Genomic DNA, 23739 nt, shown 5'->3' on the forward strand with positions numbered 1-23739 from the left:
ATATCTTCATGACATTCAAACTGGTATTTTTTAATAAAATACTGAATGATTCACGAATGGACTCACACAACCTTAGGAAAAGGCCTATTAGCTGTTTATAGCTAAAACTGTAGCAAGCCCCTTCCCCCAACCTAAAATGAGGGGTGAAGCTAACTAGGAGAGAGCTGACCTGATTCATGACTCAAGCAGTAGAGATGGTGCTTGTATCATGCAACATGACATTTATCTCACTTAGGAAATGAAAGAACCCCAGCTGCGTAAATTAGAATGAGTGATAATACAGCTGTTAGCTACAAACATTTGTTTGGCATGAATCAATCTGGACTCTCCTGTAGTTTGCTTTGATGGTCTCTTTACTATCTTGTTGACTAATGATGAGATCATTGTTTGTTAACCTAACTGAGTAAAGAAAACACTATACCAAGCAAAATGCATATTGTTTTCCTGTACTTTATTGAGGTTGTCTATTGACTTGTGTTTATAAGAGCTCTTTTATATTTATTAAATATTTACATGTACTGCTTATTTATCTGCATAAGGAGAAATTAATCCCATCTTTAATCTGAGTAAAGTTGTTGGCTTTCTAAAGGCCTTTTGCTTTAGTAAAATGGAAAGCAGCCACCTCAAATAAGGTTCTTGTTGTTAACTGTTCCAGACACTTTGTAATGTACCAACAGGTCCCATCTCCCTAAGGTAATCACAGCAAAAGCCATGTTCTAATCCATATTTAAGTGACATGTTCACTCTGGAAGAATCTATACAACTTCTCAGGTAGCCTGCAAAGTTAGAATAAATGGATAAAGAAGTAAATAACTACAGCTGAAAAGGGGTTTGGGGATTATGTGATCGTTTGATTTGCCTGTGAAAATTCTCCATCCACCACTACTAATATGGAAATTACAAATTGGCTTTTATATTCTAGACAAATGCTGTTCTTCCTTAAGTCCTCTAGTGTCTGCCAATAATGTCGTTCCAGAGAAGAAACTAAGAGATAACCTAGAAGTCATGGGATTAGTTCCCCTCCAAATGAATGTAAGCCTCTCTACAGAGAGAGAAGAATCAAATGTAGATTCTGTCAGAAAATTTAGCTGAAACTTGCTCTATTCACACTGTAATAGACTACTTAATATTTTAAGTATTCCTAAAAGCAAAATAATTCAAAGACCCACCTTCCACCCTATTCTCTTTCCCAAATTCACCCTTCTCTCTCTCAGTTCCCTATTGAATATCTCAGTATTGGAAGATTGCATAGGTAGTTGTTAATGTTTTATTTGTGAAGATAAAAAAATTCCTGTTGTTATAAAGCTACAATAGTCAAAATAATGTGATACTTGTGATGCAACAGTCACACAGATTACTGAAACAGAACAGAGAGTACAGAAATAGACCCATATAGGGCTAGGCGCAGTGGCTCATGCCTGTAACTTTGGAAGGCCAAGGCTGGTGGATCACGAGGTCAGGAGATCGATACCATCCTGGTTAACATGGTGAAACCCCGTCTCTACTAAAAATACAAAACATTAGCTGGGCAAGGTGGCGGGCGCCTGTAGTTCCAGCTACTTGGGAGGCTGAGGCAGGAGAATGGCGTGAACCCGGAAGGCAGAGCTTGCAGTGAGCTGAGATCGCGCCACTGCACTCCAGCCTGGGTGACAGAGCGAGACTCTGTCTCAAAAAAAAAAAAAAATAAATAGACCCATATAAATATGGAAAACTTATGCTTGAAAAAAGCAAGCATCACAAAGGCAATTCAGTGGAGGCAGGGCAGTCTTTTCAAGAAATGGTGCAGGAACTATTGTCATTATCCATCTGTCTAGCACTTGGATCCTTACCTCTCAATATACACAAAAGTTGAAGTAGATCATAGGCCTAAGTGTAAAACACAAAACTATAAAATTTCTAGAAAAAAGCATAGGAGAAAGTCTTTGTGATCTTATGTTAGGCAAAGATTTCTTAAGACACCATATCAAAAGCCTAATCCATAAAAGAAAATATTAATAAACTGGACATCAAAATTAAAAACTTTAAGAGACACTGGGAGAAAATATTTGCAAAGCACAAAGGACTTTTATCCAGAATATACTAACAATTTTCATAATTCAACAATGAGGAAAACAAACAACCCTTGTCTCCAAAATGTGCAAAGATTTAAAGATACTTCACTAGAGAAAATACACTGTGGCAAATACACAAATGAAAAGACACTCAATGGTAAAGATTTGGAAATTAAAACCACATTGAGATAATGCTATATACCTATTTGAATGGCTAAAATGTAAAAGACTAACCACATCAAATGTTGGTGGGGATGTGAAGGAGTTCAAAGTCTTAAACATTTCTGGTAGGAATGTAAGATGGTACAACCAATTTGGAAAACAGTTTGGCAGTTTCCTGCCCTACCACACAATCCAGCCATTCCATTCCTAGGTATTTACCTAAGAGAAAAGGACATATATGTCCATACAAATATTTGTACATGAATGTTCATAGAAGCTTTTATTTGTAGTAGTCCCAAACTGAAAACAATCCAAATGTTCATCAATGGCTGAATGGATAAACAAACATACAACAAATGGATAAATCCAAATGTTCATCATTGGCTGAATGGCTATTAAACCTGATACACGTTGAACATCCCTTATCAAAATGTGTGGAACCAGAAGTGTTTTGGATTTGGGATATTTTTTCAGATTTTGGAATATTTGCATTATACTTTACCAGTTGAGCAACCCGATCTGGAAATCCAAAATCCAAAATGCTCCAATGAGCATTTCCTTTGAGCATGATGTTGGTGCTCAAAAAGTTTCAGGTTTTGGGAGCATTCCAGATTTCAGATTTTTTGAATTCAGAATACTTAAACTATACACCCATAAGTGGACTACTACTTGGCAATAGAAAACGAATTGATACACACAACATAGATAGATCTCAAAATAACTGTGCTGAGTAAAAATAGCTAGACAAAAGAGTATATATTATATGTTGCCGTTTATATAAAATTCTAGAAAATGCAAATAATCTACAGTGCCAGAAAGCCTGGGAATGTGGGGATGGGGGTGGAGAGAGAGATAAGACAGAGAGAGATTACAAAGGGGCACTAGGAAACATGTGAGGGTGAGGGACATATTCACTGTGAACCCTACTGATGGTTTCACAGGTAGATGGATACACATGGCCAAGACTTATCAAATTGTACACTTTAAATATGTGAAACCTATTGTATATCAATTATACCTCAATAAAGCTGTTAATAAAGGCCTACATTAAACAAAAATGTTACTTCATTACAGAAATTATGCCATATATCTCTTTGTTGTCCTTTGCAGACTACTGCCAGGAAAATTACATTCAATCTATCTGATGAATTAACACATGATATAATGGTTGTAATCAAGGTAAAATGTATTAGAAATACATTTATTATTTTGAAACAATTAGAGCTAAACAGGGAAAAAAGTGAATTAAAAAAAAAACAAGCAAAAGGTGGTTAAAAACAGATCAGAGGCCAATAAAATAAAGTCTGATGACTGGGGTGAAAAGGAGGCAATATTTGAGATTACAAATCTAAAGAATAAAGCATCACAGTCACTATAGAGTTGATCAGTTCTTATTTATATGCATGGAAGTTAGAAAAAAATATTGAGCTAAGGCCTCCCTGGCTAGATAAGGGAAGAAAGTTCATTTCCGGTAGAAGAAATGGCATGTGCCAAGTCACAGAACTGTGAAAGGCACGTCTCATTTGGGGTTTTGCAAACAGTCTAGTAAGGCAAGCATACAATGGGCAAGTGTACGAAATGAAGGTGGTGAGAAAGGCAGGGGTCTGGTCATAAATCAGTCTGTTACCCTAAGAAGTTTGGATGTTGGTATGTGATGGATACCCGGGTAGAGATGTCCACTCTACAGTTAGTGCTCAAAAGAGAGGTTGTTAAATTAAAGCAAGCTATTTTAGGGAAATCTCTTGACATACTGTGTTGATTCACTCATTTCATTACTTCCATACTGGTAAATAATTGAATCAATTAGCTGGGAAATGGTGGTTAATTTCCATGCTTAGAAGCCAACAGTTATAATAGTTACAACTGAAATTAGTCATGGGCCTTCCCTAAGGAATATCGCTTTAAGCAGATAAGAACCAAATCACCAAAAATTGCTTAAGAAGAAAATCTCACCAGCCAAGTATGGAAGATAAGATTTCCTATGAATTCCTCAGCTGATTGCTCAGGTTCCCTTGAACAACTTATGCAGGGGGAACATAATGGTCCTGGGGGCACTGGAGGTGTTTAGCTGTGCTAAACCTACAAAATCAGGGACCAGGGCTGGAGCACAGAACAAATAAGAGAAGGAATAGAGAAAAACTCAGGTGATATTACCAACAATCAGCCCTATTTGCTGTATGCTAGGTGAGCCTTGATGGCTTCATTGGTAAAACATGGAGTGACTTAAGGGCATCTTTATACACACCAATGCTTGGTACACAGTGGGAAATTAAAAATGCTTATGGAATGAAAGAGAACTCTTAGTTCTAAGATTATCAAAGTCATCTCTCTTTTACAGCTGGAAAGTTTGTTAGTGGCTTTGTGGGTTCAAGGGCTGCTCCAATATATAAAGAGCAGGAGTGACGGGAAACTATAACTACAAATAGATTAAAGTGGCATGGGAGTAGCAATAGTACTACTTGTTTATGCAGTGTGGCTTACAGAAATGTCTTCTTTACAGCTGCACTGTATGAGCCAGAGCTTCTTTCTGAGAAATACAATCAAAGAACTTTGCTCACATGCCAATATGTACCCGTCTTCAGTCAGATGTTTACTATATTGCCAATTCTGTATAGTTTTATAGTATGTGTGAACTTTTAGAAATGTCTGCAAACTTTTAATATTGGCGATTTTTTGTTTCTTGGTTAATTTATGGGTACAGGGAATACACTAGACCATCTCTTTGCGTTGCTAAGCTGATTGTGAATTAATTTTTTTTTCCTTAAGGTGGTCAGGAGAGATATAACTGATGGAATCCAACTACAGACATAGCAAACAATATGAGTGGTATCTTTCAGTTTACACAAGTGCTTTATTCTAGCACAGGTTAACAAACTCGGAACTCTGGGTTTTTTTCTCAAATGGGCCTAGAAACATCTTCCGGACCCAACTATTCAAATTATATGTAAACTAGTGATTCGTAAATGTCAGTGAATGTAAGAATCACTATGTAAACTTATTAAAATGGGAATTCTTGGATCTATTTCCAAAATTCTAACTTAGAAAATGTTGAGTGGAGTCCAGAAATCTGTGTTTTAATCACCTCCAACCTCACCACTGTAGGTGAGGTGGTCTTTGCACAACTACTGAAAAACAAAGGAAACTCCCTAACATTTTTCTGCAAAGAAATTTCTCCCTACACCAGAATTCCATTCTGGCGAACTCAGTTTGAAGGAGTGGCCACCACTCTAGGCCACAGCAAGAAATCATAAGTGAGTTCCTTAATAGGTACCAGGCATCTTCTTCCAGCACTGTATTGATTTTTAAAATTATACTTTGAATTCTGGGATACATGTGCAGAACGTGGAGGTTTTTTACATGTGCCATGGTGGTTTGCCACACCCATCAACCCATCATCTACATTAGCTATTTCTCCTAATGTTATCCCTCCCCTAGCCCGACAGGCCCCAGTGTGTGATGTTCCCCTGTGTCCATGCGTCCTCATTGTTCAACTCCCACTTATGAGTGAGAACATATGGTGTTTGGTTTTTTGTTCTTGTGTTAGTTTACTGAGAATGATGGTTTCCAGCTTCATCCAGGTCCCTGTAAAGGACATGAACTCATCCTTTTTTATGGCTGCATGGTATTCCATGGTGTATATGTGCCACATTTTCCTTATCCAGTCTATCATTGATGGGCATCTGGGTTGGCTCCAAGTCTTTGCTATTGTGAATAGTGCTGCAATAAACATACGAGTGCATGTGTCTTTATGGTAGAATGACTTACAATCCTTTGGGTATATACCCAGTAATGCGATTGTTGGGTCAAATGGTATTTCTAGTTCTAGATCCTTGAGGAATTGCCACTGTCTTCCACAATGGTTGAACTAACTTATACTCCCACCAACAGTGTAAAAGCTTTCCTATGTCTCCAGATCCTCTCCAGCATCTGTTGTTCCCCGACTTTTTAATGATTGCCATTCTAACTGGCTTGAGATGGTATCTCACTGTGGTTTTGATTTGCATTTCTCTAGTGACCAGTAATGATGAGCTTTTTTTCATGTTTAATGGCCACGTCTTCTTTTGCAAAGTGTCTGTTCATATCCTTTGCTCATTTTTTAATTTTTTTTTCTTGTAAACTTAAGTTCCTTGTAGAGTCTAGATATTAGCCCTTTGTCAGATGAGTAGATTGCAAAAACTTTCTACCACTCTGTAGGTTGCCTGTTCACTCTGATGATAGTTTCTTTTGCTGTGCACAAGCTCTTTAATTAGATCCCATTTGTCAATTTTGGCTTTTGTTGCCATTGCTTTTGGTGTTCTAGTCATGAAGTCCCTGCCCATGCCTATGTCCTGAATGGTATTGCCTAGGTTTTTGTCTAGGATTTTTATGGTTTTAGGTCTTACGTTTAAGTCTTTAATCCATCTTGAGTTAATTTTTGTATAAGGTGTAAGGAAGGGGTCCAGTTACTGTTTTCTGGATATGGCTAGCCAGTTTTCCCAACACAATTAAATAGGGAATCCTTTCCCTATTGCTTGGATTTTTGTCAGGTTTGTCAAAGATCAGATGGTTGCAGATGTATGGTGTTATTTCTGTGGCCTCTGTTCTGTTCCATTGGTCCATGAGTATCTGTGTTTGTACCAGTACCATGCTGTTTTTGTTACTGTAACCTTGTAGTAAAGTTTGAAGTCGGGTGGCATGACGCCTCCAGCTTTGTTCTTTTTGCTTAGGGTTGTCTTGGCTATACAGGGTCTTTTTTCATTCCATATGAAATTTATAAAGTCTTTTTTTCTAATTCTGAGAAGAAGGTCAATGGTAGCTTGATCGGGATAGCACTGAATTTATAAATTACTTTGGGCAGTATGGCCATTTTTGTGATACCATGAGTATGGAATGTTTTTCCATTTATTGTGTCCTCTCTTATTTCGTTGAGCAGTGGTTTGTAGTTCTCTTTGAAGAGGTCCTTCCAATCCCTTGTAAGTTTTATGCCTGAGTATTTTATTCTCTTTGTAGTCATTGTGAATGGAAGTTCACTCATGACTTGGTTCTCTGTCTATTATTGGTGTATAGGAATGGTTGTGATTTTTGCACATTGATTTTTGTACCCTAAGACTTTGCTGAAGTTGCTTATCAGCTTAAGGAGATTTGGGGCTGAAACGATGGGGTTTTCTAAATATGCAATCATGTCATCGGCAAACAGAGACAATTTGACTTCCTCTCTTCCTAATTGAATATCCTTTATATCTTTCTCTTGCCTGATTGCCCTGACCAGAACTTTCAATACTATGCTGAATAGGAGTCGTGAGAGAGGGCATCCTTTTCTTGTGCCAGTTTTCAAAGGGAATGCTTCCAGCTTTTGTCCATTCAGTATGATATTGGCTGTGGGTTTGTCTTAAATAGCTATTATTTTGAGATATGGTCCATCAATACCTAGTTTATTGGATTTTTAGCATGAAGGGGTATTGAATTTTATTGAAGGCCTTTTCTGTATCTGCTGAGATAATCGTGTGGTTTTTGTCATTGGTTCTGTTTGTGATGTATTACGTGTATTGATTTGCATATGTTGAACCAGCCTTGCATCCCAGGGATGAAGCCGACTTGATTGTGGTGGATTTTTTTTTTCCTTACAGACAAGTTTTATTGTGTTTGGTCCACAGTCGTATTTCACATTATCTCATGGAGCAGGGCCCCTGGCTGGGGGTCCCTGTGCAGTACTTGGAGGAGCATGTGGCCAGGGGAGATGGAACAGTATAGCTGGTCAGGCCCAGAAGGCGAGAATGGCTGGGGCTCCTTAAAACCTACTAAGGGGCCGGGCACGGTGGCTCATGCCTATAATCTCAGCACTTAGGGAGGCCAAGGTGGGTGGATTACCTGAGGCCAGGAGTTTGAGACCAGCCTGGCTAACATGGTGAAACCTCGTCTCTACTAAAAATACAGAAGTAGCCAAGCATGGTGGCACATGTCTGTAATCCCAGCTACTTGGGAGGCTGAGGCAGGAGAATCCCTTGAGCTCAGGAGGTGGAGGTGGAGGTGCGGTGAGCCAAGATCATGCCCCTGCACTCCAGCCTGGGCAACAACTAAAAAAAAAAACCCTACTGAGGCCACAGTGGTGGTGGTGGTGCCGGGAGTAGGGGGGGATTAGCCCCAACCACTCAGCATCCACTTCCTTGTACAGGCCTCTTTCCCCACTGGGCCCTGAGGCAGGTCTGAGGTCTGTTGGTCTGAGGGTCCTAGGGAAATCCAGCCACTTGGGAGCCTGAGATATTTAGCATCATCGACAGGCCCCCTTTCCCAGGGGACTCATTTCCAAGCACCCTCTCCACTGTCCCCACCCCATTCCTCAGGAAAAAAAATGTATTTTTCTTTTGTTAATGCTTCCTGAAACTTTTGCGGGTATAGAAACCACAAACTGATTGGCTGACAGAAGTGGCAAGAGGCAAGGCAATTGGAAACCTTCGGGTACTAGTTCCCTCCAAGCCCAGGTCTCTTCTCCCCAGCACAGCTCTGCTGACAGCCTGGACGTGCTAGCAGGGACCCTCATCATACACATATTGGGATATGGCCTTGACCCCTTCCCCCACAGCCTCGTAGCTCAGTCCTGCGAAGGACCAAGGCAAGGGGGAAGAAAGCCCTGCTGCCGGATTCCACATTGCCACTCACAGACCCTCAGCTGATTGGCAGCACTGAACAGGTTAAGAAAGAAAAAAAAGACGAAAACACAAAAAAACCCAAAAACCCAGACAGGGAGACAGTGTGGGGAGAGTGTGCTGGGAGCCTCAGTTGCCAGCCTCCTCCTGGTAGTAAGGGGGGATATTCAGGGACCTCTCCTGGGCCCAGGCAGTCGCCAGCACCCAAGGGAGCCCTGTCGGCCATTGTGCCTGGCGGGCAGTACTTCGGGTCATATATATGCTGGCCCAGACCAAAGGCCTGGCTACTATGGTTGGTACCCTGGGTGTAGCCCATCTGCAGGGACATGGAGGAATTATCACACTTGTCGGTTCCCAGCTTGGTGTCATAGATGTGCCACCACGTCCCAGGAGCCGTCATGCTCACCTGGCTGGCACACTTATTTGTACCCATCTGGAGGCTAATGGTCGAGTGGTCCATGGGGGGCAGGATGTGATTCTTGGGGTCACACAGATGCCTCCTCACGCCATACACGGTCATGCCCAACTGGCTGGCACATTTGTTGGTGCCCATCTGCAGCCCGATGACGCACTGGCCAGCCTTCATGGCGGCATCACTGAAGTTCTGCTCCTGCTTCTCTGAGTACTTGATGCCAATGTCTACCCCGCTCTGCGGCCCCTTAGTCTTGGCCTTCCCTGCTAGGGCAAAAAGTGGGCACCTGCGTGTGCCTCATGTTCCCACTCTCAAACAGGTTGTTGGCCTCGAACAGGTCCATGGGGTTCATGTCATAGCTGACCATGGCCTTGATGAAGTTGGAGAGGTTTTCTAGCTGGTGCCACTTCTGCATGGAGTGGTTGATCTTGGGGACTGAGGCCGGCTGCAGCTTGTTCACGAGTGTGCGTAAGATAATCCCATCCTTCAGGCTCTTCTGGAAGTCAGGGTCAATGGAGATGCCGGTGAGTCCCTTGATCCAGCTGCAGAGCTCTGCCTCCTTCTGGGGATCATATTTGGGCAGGAGCCAGTTCTTGACCTCGGCTGACAGCCCATACTAGAGGCCCTTGTTGAACTGCGTGGAACTCGTGGCTAGCAGGCTGCGGGACAGGGCCACATGGGACAGGGGTGGATAAGTTTTTGATGTGCTGCTGGATTGTTCATCAGGGATATTGGCCTGAAATTTTCCTTTTTTGTTGTGTCTCTGCCAGGTTGTTGTATCAGGATGATGCTGGCCTCATAAAATGAGTTAGGGAGGAGTCCTTCTTTTTCTATTGTTTGGAATTGTTTCAGAAGGAATGGTACCAGCTCTTCTTTGTACCTCTGGTAGAATTCAGCTGTGAATCTGTCTGGTCCTGGGCTTTTTTTGGTTGGTAGGCTATTAATTATTGCCCCAATTTCAGAGCCTGTTGTTGGTCTGTTCAGGGATTCAACTTCTTCCTGGTTTAGTCTTACAGTATTCTCGGATGGTAGTTTGCATTTCTGTGGGATCCGTGGTGATAACCCCTCTATCGTTTCTTATTGTGTCTATTTGATTCTTTTCTCTTTTCTTCTTTATTAGTCTGGCTAGTGGTCTATCTTGTTAATCTTTTCAAAAAACAAGCTCCTGGGTTCCTGTACTGTATTCTAAATCTAGTACACTATTTTACCAAAAAAGAAAAAGGATTCATAATCAGTTTATCCAAGCAAGCACCAAGGCAGTCTTCCAAGAAGTGAAATAGAAGAGCAAACACACACACACACACACACACACAAACACTTACTTGTAGCCAAAAATATTTGTAAAATATTTACAAAAGCTACAAAATAAACAAAAGGAGAGTAAAGTTGCCAGAGGAGAGCAGAATGTAGTTATTGACAAATATATTATTTGCAAATGGAAGTTTCGGATTCAACTAATGTTTACTGAATTCTTACAATATGCTAAGCAATATGCTTGGAACTTTCAAATACATTATTTCAATCTTCAAATGAGCCTGTAAGGAGTGATTCATAGGCCTTACTAATGGAAGAAGACATGAAAGAACAGACTAAATAATTCGCCAAAAGTCACACAGCAGGAAAGCTGGGATTTGATCCATGATTTGTGGATCAAATCCAGTGCCTCATCTATTATACCACACTTCCCAAGCATTAATTGTCCTGTAAACTTCTTTTTAAAAATAAATAGAAAACAATGACGGTTAATAACTACGGACACTTTACTAAGAATTAGATCCTGTGCTAAACACTCTAGATATACTAGCTTTTCTTAGTCCCTTCAGTTTAGCTATAATGTCCCAGACTGGATACCTAATAGAGAAAGGAAATTCATTTCTTACAGTTTGAGAGGCTAGGAAGTCCAAGGTTGAGAGACCCACATGTGGTGAAGGACTTCCTGTGGTGTCATCCCATGGTGAAAGATGGAAAGGCAAGAGAGCACAAGACAGCATGAGATTCAATGTGCAACCTCAAGGCCTTTTATAATGGCATTAATAATCTATTAATATGGGTTAACAGATTAGTACCCACCTAAACACCCCTCACTAGTGCCCATCTCTCAACACTATTGCATTGTAGATTAAATAACCAACACACACTTTCTGGGGAACACATTCAAATCATCTTTCATCCTCACAATCTATGAGGTAGGTACAATCATCTCTAATCTACAGCTGGGATATCTGAGGCCTGGAAAGATTAAATAATAACATGTAATGTGAATGTAATGTGAATAACATGTAATGTGAATCCATTCAAGTATATATAATAACATGTAATGTGAATGTAATGTGAATAACGTGTAATGTGAATCCATTCAAGTATAATAGATGTTTAAATTGTCTGGTTTTCTGATATGACTGACATATTTAATCTTGATTCCTTTGGTATGATTTGAAGACTGTGTTCAAAACTTACTGAAAAAGTGATGATTTCCTTTAGTTGGTTTAGAGAGAGGCAAACTACAGAGTTGTGATATACTATTCTGTCAAACTTTCATTTTAGGAGAGCACTGAGGAGTACTTTATTTTCTTTTAAGAGACTCTAAATAAAGGATGAAGAGAAATTAACTCAGGCTGAACTACATTAATGCTGTAAAAATCCTAAAGTAATGTTAAATTGTATGGGTTGGTCTTTGTTGATCATTAGCTTAATCAGATTGATCATTTACTGTTCAGCTTGGGAATTATCTTTGCTTATGACAAGCCATCTGCATAGTTTTGTAGATGGACATTACTTGCCCTAAATGTGGTTAAGAATAATATAATCTGAAGTGTAAAAAGATGATTCATGGGAAATCACTGTTGAGGAAAACCTAATATTTTCTCCAGCTTTTACACACTTTGGTACCCCCTGACTATTAACTACTCTCACTAGAACACTGAGGCTACATGTTTAGCAGTCATTGAGCATGTCGTGTTCAGTGTTGGCTCACCTACCAAGAGTTAAGGACCCTAGGAAATCAGACACATACTACCCTTCTCAACATGTCCCATCTGGTATGATTTAGGTTCTTAGGGCTGTGTTGTTTGTTTTTATTTCCCCATCTCTATAAGGTTTTTCACATCCTATTAAAGAGACTTCTAAGGATAGACACTGAAATCACATAAAATCTGCAGCTCTGGTGTTTAAATGCCTGTTAAAAGTACAACTGCAGGAATGACAACAAAACTGCATTTGCTATTGAAAGGAAACAGTGAAACTTAATATCCCATCTTACCTTCCAGCAAAATATATATCGAGCTTTTACAAAGTGCTGATTCCTTAATATCTGGCATAGGAAATGATTTTGAGAATAAATGATACCACTATTTGTTGATTATCTGCCAATATCAAATAACACATTACTCACAAGCGTCCTCACAGCTAGCATTCCTTTCCTCGAAGTTCTTTTTGTATTTTGGTTCCCATAAAACTACAGTTCCATTTTCTCCAAAGAGATCAGTGATAAGAGAAAAGGAAGACAGCATTAAATTCTTGCCAGTTGTGAATATTAACAACTGTGGAATTAAGATGGAGAATTATCTTTTTCTTAAAATACTTTTATCTTTGAATAAAGTAGCTTTTCATTCAAATGTAAATATCTTCAACTAATGACATTTCTCCTAGATACGGATACATTTGAAAATTATATTAAATTACAGAACTTTAGTTCTGTCCTTGATCTTAGCATCTTGAAAATCATGACATTTTTAGGTAATGATGCAGAGAATTCTCCTCTTCTCTCCATGCTCCCATAACACACCACACTCTAATAGTTACACATTCACAGATTATCTCTTGGGCTAGACTGAATCACATAAAACAACACCTTTGCCTCTCCAAGATCTGGCATAGTGCTAGACACGTAAGTGCTCGATAAATGTTTGTGGAACTGACTTGAAACAACTTAAGTTTTAAAACTTTCAAGTCCTATATCAGACAGTGTCAAATGGAAACCCTATATTGTAACAAATGAAATTTAAAGAGGCCAAAGATGGAATTTTGAAGTGAATTTTAGGAAAAAAAGGAGTTACAATGTGTCTGTGACCTACGCATGCTGCACTGAGAAATTATCCTTCCTAAGTACTCCCATTAATATGTCACTCTGAATTTTAATGGCTCTCTCCTATGGGAGGGTGTATAGTCCCTTAGCCTGGGAGGCAGTGTACCACTGTAATATGGAATATAGGCCCTGGGTGTGACTCTGAGCCCTACAACTTACTAGCATGTAACCCTGGGCAGGTAATTTAACCCTTCTTAGCCACACTTTGCTCAATGCTGTAGGGTTGTTGTAATAATGTATTCAAAGCATTTAGCAGGTACTTGACACAAAGTAAGTGCTAAATCAATGTTGGCTATTAATATCCAAAATGTAAAGCCTTGAATACTTGGTAAAATTGATTTTTCGCAGCTTGAGATATAACTCATATACCATAAAATCCACTCTTTTGATGTGTACATGAATTCAGTGGATTTCAGTATATTAACAGAGTTGTGCATCCATCACAACCTTACTTCTGAGGACATAAATATCCCAAAAAGATACTTCATATTCCATCAGCAGTCACTTTCCATTCTCCCAGTCCTTTGCAACCACTAATCAATCAACTTTCTGTTTATAGATTTGCCTATTCTGGACATTTCATATAGTCACATGATATAGTCTTTTGTAACTGGATTCTTTCATTTGATATAGTGTTTTCAAGGCTCATTCAGGCTGCAGCATATATAAATACCTCACTCCGTTTTATGGGTGAATAATATTCCACTGTATGGATAGACCACTTTTTGTTAATCAGCTTATCACTTAATGGACATTTGAGTTGTTTCCACTTTTTGGCAATTAGGAATAATGCTGCTGTGAACATTTTTGTGCATGTTTCTGTGTGGTATTAGATTTTGCCACGTTTCTTCTGTGATGATCACTTGGTTTTTGTCCTTTATTCCATTACTATGGAGTATTACATTGATTTTTTTTTTTACATATATAAAACCAACCTTGCATTCTTGGGATAAATCCCATTTGGTCATGGTATATAACCATTTTTATATATTGTTGGATTTTGTTTGCTAGTATTTTGTTGAGGATTTTTCCATCTATACTCATAAGATGTTGGTATGTAGTTTTCTTGTGATATCTTTGTCTGTGATATCTTCTACATGCTGGCCACAATTTTTTGACCCAGAATTATTTCCAATGCCTTGATTTGCATATTATTTCCCAGTTCATCTGACTCCCAACGTTTCTCCCCAGTCCCTTCCCAATTCCCTTATTCCACTAAGACTTTGTGTTCTCCTGCTTCTAGTTGTTGACTAACACTGCACCTTCTTCCCAATCCACTCTACTTATCTATATCCTACAGACCCTCAAATCCCTCTTTCTCTTGAAACCTTGATAGACCACCCAACCCCTAGAGATCTCTCCCTTCTTGAGATGCTGATGTCATATTACAAACTAACATTTGCTTACTGCTTAAAATTTCCCAAACTCATATTGCATTTAATTCTCATGACCCTGAGAAACAGGTATGTATGCTATTATTAAACCAATTTTGTACAAAACCAAGTGGCTGGTCCATAATTATATGGCTATGAAGTAAAAAATAGTAAACCCTATGCTTATGGTGGCATTTTAAAGAAGGGAAGGGTTCTACTGATACCTCACCTTCTAGCTCTGAGATTAAGTTTTTATTTACCAAATTCAGTCTTTCCTCCTTCATGTAGCAACAAATATTTACAATGTGTGTTTACTATACATAAGATACTACTTGAGGTACTGAGAAGGCCTAAGGGATAGACTCCAAAGAGAATGTCCTCCCCACAAATCTTCATATATGACCAGAAACTGCCACCTTTTCAAAGTAAAACTTATAAAATCAAGACTAAACTGATAAGCAAATCAGCTCACTCAAAGATGAAAAAGGAGTTACTTATGAGAGTAAAGTACTGCTTAAATATTCAATATTAATTAAATCAAGGGCTTTTCCAAATCCAGTATGTCCTTATGGTTGTATTCCCAATACTTTGATTTGACCAACTGAAGTAAATAAAATAGTAACCTCATTAACTGTAAAGGTGATCTGCATGAAACCTAAAGAAAATCAAACAATATCAAAATTAATCAAAAGGTGCCAGAGAGACTTCTGCTTCTAATTGTAATGGAGTAACCGACACTGGACTTGTTTTACCATTATAAACAACTAGAAAAGTATATGAAATTGTTTTATTCAATCATTGGATATCAGGCAGTATGGGACTATGAGTCTAGAGAAAAGGAAAACAAATAAAGGAAATCCTTTTTTGCCGAAACTTTCTAGATTGCAGTATGGTAATGAGGAGACCAAAGCAGAATATGATGGTCTGAATTCTGACCAGACAGATAAAGATCTTGTTGAACACTGCGGACATTCAACAGAAACCTCAGAAGGATTTCAGCTTATTAATAAGAATAAACTAGTCTTAACAAAGCTTAAAAATAAGTTCCAAAAGAGACAAGCTGAACCTCAAGTAACTTAACTACCTGTTAGAAAAAAAAAAAAGTTTGACATTCTTTAAAGAAAAACAACAAAATCTCTATGTTCAACGATATAATCGTCACAATGTCCACTATCCTTTCAAAATTAACAGAAAAGCCAAAAAAAAAAAAAGGACCCATAAACAGGAAAAATGCCAGTCAAAAGAAATAAATTCAGAAATGACAGAGAAGTTAAAAGTAACAGACAAGGATTTCATTATTATTATTAGATGGAGTCTCACTCCTGTCGCCCAGGCTGGAGTGCAGTGGTGTGATCTTGGCTCACTGCAACCTCTGCCTCCTGGGTTCAAGGAATTCTCCTGCCTCAACCTCCTGAGTAGCTGAGACTACAGGTGTGCAGCACCATGCCTGGCTAGAGATAGGGTTTCACTATGTTGGCCGGGTTGGTCTTGGACTCCTGACCTCAGGTGATCCACCTGCCTCAGCTTCTCAGAGTACTAGGATTCCAGGTGTGGGCCACCACGCCTGGCCACAGACAAGGATTGTAAAATAGATGTCTACACAAATTTAAAGGAATAAAGGGGTGTAGTGAGGAAGGAAATATAAGATATTTAAAAAATCATGGAATTTCTAGAACTTAAAAACAAAATCTCTGAAGCAGATGAAGCATTACAGAAGAGTATACAAACGTCAAAGATGACAATGGAAGTTACCTAGCCGGAAGCACAAAGGAAAAAAATGCTGGAAATAAAAGAGTCCCAGTGACCCATGGGATAATGACAAATGATCTAACATATCTGTAAATAGAAGGGGGGAGTAGAAAGCAAAAAAAAAAAAAAAGATTTGAAGAAATAATGGTCAAAATGTTTCCCAATTTTAACTATAAACTCACAGATACAGAAATTTTAACGAACCAACAAAATACACAAAAGCACATCACAATCAAATTGCTGAAAACTGATAAAAAGAAACTCTCTCAAAAGCAGTCTGGGGGAAAAGAAACATTACTTACAGTAAAAGAAAGGTAAGAATGATTGCTGTATCTCATCAGAAACAGTAAAGTCAGAAACATGCCAGAATGATATCTTTGCAGTCTTGAAAGTAAAATAAAACACAAACTGTCACATTAGAATTTTATATCCAGAAAAAAAAGTTATTAAAAAGTGAAGACAGGCCGGGTGCAGTGGCTCACGCCTGTAATCCCAGCACTTTGGGAGGCCGAGGCGGGCGGATCACGAGGTCAGGAGATCGAGACCATCCTGGCTAACATGGTGAAACCCCGTCTCTAATAAAAATACAAAAAAATTAGCCGGGCATGGTAGCGGGTGCCTGTAGTCCCAGCTACTTGGGAGGCTGAGGCAGGAGAATGGTGCAAACCTGGGAGGCGGGGCTTGCAGTGAGCCGAGATCACGCTACTGCACTCCAGCCTGAGCAAGAGTGAGACTCCCCCTCAAAAAAAAAAAAAAAAAAAGGTGAAGACAAAATGAAGCCATTTTCTAGATAAACAAAAGCTGAGAGAAGTCATCACTAGTAGACCTGCACTATAAGAAACGTTAAAGATCTTTACAGATAAGGAAAATGATACCAGAAGGAAATGGGCCTACAACACAAACAAGGAAGGAGGCCAGGAATATCAAGTATGTGAGTAAACAGACAATAATTTTGTATTCTTATTTATTCAAAAAACAAATTTTAAAACAAAAACAGCAGCAATGTATTGTGGGGCATATAACATATGTATAAGTAAATTATAGGGCTACAATAACACAAAGGATGAGATTGGAACAATGCTGCTGTATGGTTACCACATTGTATATGAAGTAACATAATAGTATTTAATGGTAGACTGTGATTGAGGTGCATATTGTACACACTTAAAGCAAACACTTTAAAAAGAGGTACAGCTAATAATGCAAAATAGAATATAAAAGAGTGGTAAAATTATCTAATTCATCCAAAAGGCAGACAAAGAGGGAAAATATGGACAAAGAGAAAACAAATCAAAATGGGGGATTTTAGACCTGACCATATCATTAATACATTAAATGTTGAACAACAAAAATGAAAACACATAGATATTATTCCATTTATATGACATTCTAGAATAGGCAAAATTAATAAGAAAAAAAAAAATCAGTGGTTGCCAGAAGCCAAGGGTGTTACCTGCAAAGAGGCATGAGAAATCTTTCTAAGGCATGGAAACACTCAACATCTTGATTCGGATGGTTACACAGGTGTATATACACGATACTTAAATGAGTGCATTTTATTGTATGTAAATTATACTTCAGTAAAGTCATTTAAAAAGTTAAAAGATCTTCAGTGGCAAAACAGATTTGAACCCAAGCCGCCTTGCAATAAGCACTTATGCTTTTATGGACTATGTGGCTTCTTGTCTGACCTGAAAGATGAGATTCCATTTATTCAATAAAACTTCCACTACCTGATATTGTGACTTATTTGCCGGGTGCAGTGGCTCACACCTGTAATCCCAGCACTTTGGGAGGCTGAGGCTGGTGGATCATGAGGTCAGGAGTTCAAGACCAGCCTAGCCAACATGGTGAAACCCCATCTCAAGATAAAAAAATTAGCCAGGCATGGTGGTGCGTGCCTGCAGTCCCAGCTACGAATCACTTGATCCCGGGAGGCGGAGTTTGCAGGGAACCGAGATCACGCCATTGCGCTCCAGCCTGGGTGACAGGGCGAGACTCCATCTCAAAAATGCTACTCGTTTTTAGACTGAAATATCTTGCGAGACTCCATCTCAAAAATGTTACTCGTTTTTAGACTGAAATATCTTGGAAGAAAATATTAAATGCTAGAAGTTAATTTATCAAGAAATTCCTAACACCTATATGATGACATCAGTGATGAACACTACAACAAACAATTGAAGAGATTTATATCATATTCCCAGATGAGGAGTCAATATGGTACAGAGAGCATTTTTCCTCATTTTAATATAGACATGTAATGTCATGTCAATCAAAATTTCAATGAAAGTTTTTTAGAGTAACATAAGGTGCTTAGAAAATCGGTTTGAAATTTCTTCTAAAAGAATAAATGGGCTTTGAAAAACCAAATAAGAGGGTATCTTGCCTACATTATAGTAACACATCTTATGAAACCTAGTAATTAAGGCAGTCTGGTACTAGTGAAAGAACAGAAAATTATGAGCTCTAAAACAGAAATTTCCCGTATAGTTTGGTGCAAAAGTCATTGCAGTTTTTGCCATTACTTTTAATCAAATTACTTTTGCTCCAACCTGTATATATGGAAATGTATCATGTAATGTTATGTTATATTCAGATGAGTTGCAAAGGGGTAGACTGTTTAATAAATTGTTCTGAAGTAACTGAACATTATTTATAAACAAACAACCCTCGCCTTCCATTATACATGAAAATAAATTCCAACCAGATTAAAGATTTAAACAACAAAACCATAAAAGTACTGAAAGAAAATATTAAGGGCCGTTTGTATAATCTTAAAGGGGTTTGTTCAAAAACGACAGGAAATCCAGAAGCTGTCAGAGAAAGACTAAAGGAGGCACATGGCAAACAACTGTATTAAAAAAATTAAAAAGCAAAGAACAAACAATCATATTTTCAAATTCTACAACAAACAAAAGATTAACATACCTAACACCTACTCTAAGGCCTTCTTGGTAAGCAAGTTATAAATATGTTTTTATTTTGCAATTCCACTTCTAGAACTACATCCAACTGAGCGTCTAATATGTACATATTAGACGTGTGTGCATACGTATATACATATGTGTATACAGTTAAAGATTTACAAATAAAATTTTTCTTGGGTCTCCAAAGGGTTTTATTTCAGTAGTCTAATAGGAAAAATTAGTGGAAAAAACACCCTTAAGTGTACATTAATACAGGATTAAATGATGATATACTGATGCAAGAGTATTCCATGCAGCTGTTAAAAATAAATGCCGCAGATGTAGGTACTAACATGACAAGGTGTTATCTCTTGTTTGACATATTATGCTGTCATTTTTTATTTAAAAAGTTACACAATAGGCCAGGCACCGTGGCTCATGCCTGTAATCCTAGCACTTTGGGAGGCCAAGGCAGGTGAATCACCTGAGGTCAGGAGTTCAAGACCAGCTTGGCCAACATGGCAAAACCCCCGTATCTACTAAAAATATGAAAATTAGCCGGGCATGGTGGTGGGTGCCTATAATCCCAGCTACTTGGGAGGCTGAGGCAGGAGAATTGCTTGAACCTGGGGGGTGGAGGTTGCTGTGAGCCGAGATTGTGCCACTTCAATCCAGCCTGGGCAAAAGAGTGAAACTCCATCTCAAAAAAATAAAAAAATAAAAAACAAGACTGACTCAATCAGGACCATTGTTGGTCAACAGAAAAAGGTTAAAGCAGGAAAAGATACTTTGAATATTTCATTTGAGTTTTAAAAATACGTATATTCATTCTCCAGTCTTTTGATATAGAACCAAGAACTTTTCTTAATTATGGGTCCACCTGTCTCTTCTGATTAAATCACACCCCTAAATTATTATTTATGAATGATTTCTGGTTTCAATTTCTTTAAAGTGAAGTAAGGACTTAAAAACATTTGCAAAGCAATTCCAGGTGCCCATTCTATCTAGGTTTATATTTTTCCCCAGTCTTTTACAGTTGTCTTAAATTGATTGCATCTTTAGTTTTTCTTAGCAGCCAGCCTTTAGCAAATATTTTCAAAGCATTAATCTTAGAATAATTAATAATTCCCTTTCATACATTTTGGTTTAAATGTTTCATTAAACTGCAAAATTACAATAACAAATACAACTAGAATAAAATGTTTGGAAACAAGGTTAACTCTTGACAAACACAAAACTCAGTAATCTAACTGAATTAATTTTCAAGTTTATTAATAAATCTTTTATTAAATTTACTACTGTGAGTCAGTTTAAAACTCTGTATCAACTCATAAAATATTTCTAGATCTGTGCTGTCCAATATGATAGCACGCATGGCAATGGAGAACTTGAAATGTGGCTAGTCTGAAGAGATGTGCTGTCAGTGTAAAACACATACCATATTTCAAAGAATGCATATGAAAAAGAGAATGCAAAATATTGTATTAATAACATAGTGATTATATGTTGAAATATTTTGAAAATACTGGATTAAAGTTATTAAAATTAATTTCATTTATTTTTTAATGTGGCTACTAGCCTATTTTAAATGACAAATGTTGCTCTCATTCTATTAGATAGACATCCTTTGTTCAATGATGATGTCATCTGTGAAGTTCTACCTGAAACAACGAATCAGACTTTCTTATCATGTTACCTGGATCATAGATAATTTGAGTAACATTTATAAATCTCCCTAAGCTGACTTGTGACTCTGTAACAGGGATCTGTAAACTATGGCCCATGGGTCAAATGTATCCTGCTGTTTTGGTATGGCCTACAAGCTAAAAACAGTTTTTGCATGTTTAAATGTCTATAAACAATAAAAAGATTAGTATCTGTAATCCATAAAAATTATGTAAAAATTCCAATTTCCATGTCTATAAATAAACTTTAATTGGCACATAGCCACACTCAATATTATCTATGACTGGTGATACTATGGCATGGCTGAGTAGTTGCAACAGAGACCACATTGCCTGCAAAATTTACATTTACTATCTGGCCCTATACAGAAAAAAAAATGTACTGAGCCCTGCTCTATATCATCTCTTAAGGTTCACGGGGCATAGTGAGTTGCCAATTGCACCTACAGGACCTGTCCAAACAATGAGAAGGGAAAGCTTGTGTCTCCATTCTTATCCTTACCAGAGACTAGTTTAGATTTCCAGCTTCTTAACTTGCTTCTGCCACTATTCAACAAAGTGTCTAGAACCCCACATTCTGGGATAGTTCTTACACAGATGGTATCACAAAAATGCTCAGAGATCTGTGGGGACAAATGGTCCCTGTGTGCCTTTGCTTTCACATCCACCAGTGTTCTACGACACCAGTGTTATCCTTTGTGGGCTTGGGTACTTACTCACTGCCCTTTTGGTGTCTAGCCTATGGGTCCTAGTTTTATTGTTTTTGTAACCCCTCAACTCATTTGCAAGACTGTTCCTCAAGCCCTGGTTTTTCAGATACCTACCTCAGTAGACCCTGTGAATGCAATCTTGTCTATGCCAGTGTGAGAAGCTATTGCTGCCCCAGCCGTTGGCCCATATCCTGGCAAAATATTGATGACCCCGGGAGGAAAGCCAGCCTAAGAAAACAGAACAGGAGGAAACGTGGCTGATGAAAGCTGATGCATCATGTTAAATGAGATATGCTCTAGTAGGCTCCAGCTGTAAGGGGAGTCAGAAGCACTCCTGAAGTCCCTTTCTCTTACCTCCTTGATGAGGGCTCCCATGTAGAGTGCACTGAGTGGTGTTTGCTCTGCTGGCTTAATAACTACTGTATTGCCACAGCACAAAGCTGGAGCAATTTTCCAGGCAAACATCAGCAGGGGGAAGTTCCACTGAAAGGAAAAAAACTCAAAGTTGATAGATGGAAAAATATTCCTCCACTACTTTGTTTTCAAGCTGTGACTTCTCATATTTCTCAAACTAGTCCTCAACATAAATCTTGTCCACTACAAAGTATAGATGTTTGGATTTTCAATTACTTCATTAAGAATAGAATAGCACTGACCTTGGAAATCTCTCCTTCTCTCTCTGACCAACCAATTACTATATTCCAACTACCCACCAAAAGAAATCCCACTGTGAAAAGGGAGTTTTGTTACTTCTTTTTTTTTTTGTCACTGTTGTTTTTATGTATTTTTAAATTAGGCTTTGGTTCCAATAAGTTCTCGTGTATGAAAACTTTTCTTGCATCTGAGATTTTTACATCACAATTTTCACACTGGTATGAAAGTTCTTCAACATGGAAAAACTAGAAAATTCTAATTAAGTTGTAGTTAAGTCAATGTGTATTTCAAGGTAGTACTTTTTCTTTAGATACATGCATTGTCACAAACATATATGATTACAAAAATAAACTGCATATACTGATGAGTATGCAAAAATTTTCATTTGTCTCTTTTCCACTGTAAAAGAAGCTATTGGAGACTACAGTACATTTTACATGAGTAGATAAGGTTGGGGTCTAAAATAGTTTAAACTGATTTTAAAAAGGATATTAAGCTTGTATTGTCATAAGCTCAGGCATGAGCCTCAGTACTATCAGGTGTCATTGATAATTTCATTAAGAAAGAAAACAGAAATCCACATCCCCTGGCTTCAGCCCTTGACCACAATGTGTTTCTGCCTGAAGCATCTCAGCTGCCATCCTTCAAGGCTTCTCACTGGCTCTGGCAAGCTTGCAAAAATATACAAGTGTCTTGCCTTCACCAAACACCCAATTTCTTTTCCCCTTAGTTGTTTATAAACTTGGGAGTCCACAGTAATGTTTTAATTCCATCTACAGTGTATAAATCTTAAAGTGCAGTAATTGAGCCAGAGCTGGCTGACAAGCAGCTCTTGTCCTGTCAGTGAAGCTGCAGCGTTGAGAGTCTGGGCAAGGGCAAGCAAAGCAAGTTTGAATCCTACGAGGAAGGTGACAGATCTCATCCCAGAGCTGGTCCAAGCAGGATTTCCCCACGGCCTTTAGGAGCAAGAGAATTTAAATCAAACCTCTCATTTTCCCTTGGCATTCTCTAATAAATTTCACAGTAACCTGAGATTCATCAATTATTCAAACAAATATTATACCTTCCCCACATCTTTGGTTCCCAATGCCAAAGATTATCTTGAGTTATACTACTATATTTTGAAAAAAGAAAACTTCTTGTCTATACTATAAGAGTTTACTTTGAGCATCCCCTTGAAATCCCTGCCAGAACTATTAGCTAGTACTGTTAAAAGCTTCGGTCATGTTTTGTATTGTACCAAGGGTGTGTATGAGAGACAGAGAGGAACAAAGGGACAATGTTTAATGTTCCAATCCAAACACTAAGCACTACATCTATTTCTCTT

General features: G+C 38.4%; 1 protein-coding gene and 1 pseudogene across 1 annotated transcript in view; both read right to left on the reverse strand.

The window, feature by feature from the left end:
* The window catches only part of ALDH1A2 (aldehyde dehydrogenase 1 family member A2), a 128139-nt gene that overhangs the window by 20669 nt on the left and 83731 nt on the right, over window positions 1-23739 (reverse strand). Inside the window, exons 6-7 of the mRNA XM_030814479.1 lie at window positions 22113-22241; window positions 21873-21986 (exon numbers count right to left, since the gene is read on the reverse strand). Coding sequence (XP_030670339.1) covers window positions 21873-21986; window positions 22113-22241 — 243 coding nt within the window. The remainder of the gene's footprint in view (window positions 1-21872; window positions 21987-22112; window positions 22242-23739) is intronic.
* LOC105739866 lies at window positions 8966-12193 on the reverse strand (annotated as a pseudogene).

Source organism: Nomascus leucogenys, chromosome 6, assembly GCF_006542625.1.
Source record: "Nomascus leucogenys isolate Asia chromosome 6, Asia_NLE_v1, whole genome shotgun sequence".
In the NCBI taxonomy this organism is placed as follows: Eukaryota; Metazoa; Chordata; class Mammalia; order Primates; family Hylobatidae; genus Nomascus; species Nomascus leucogenys.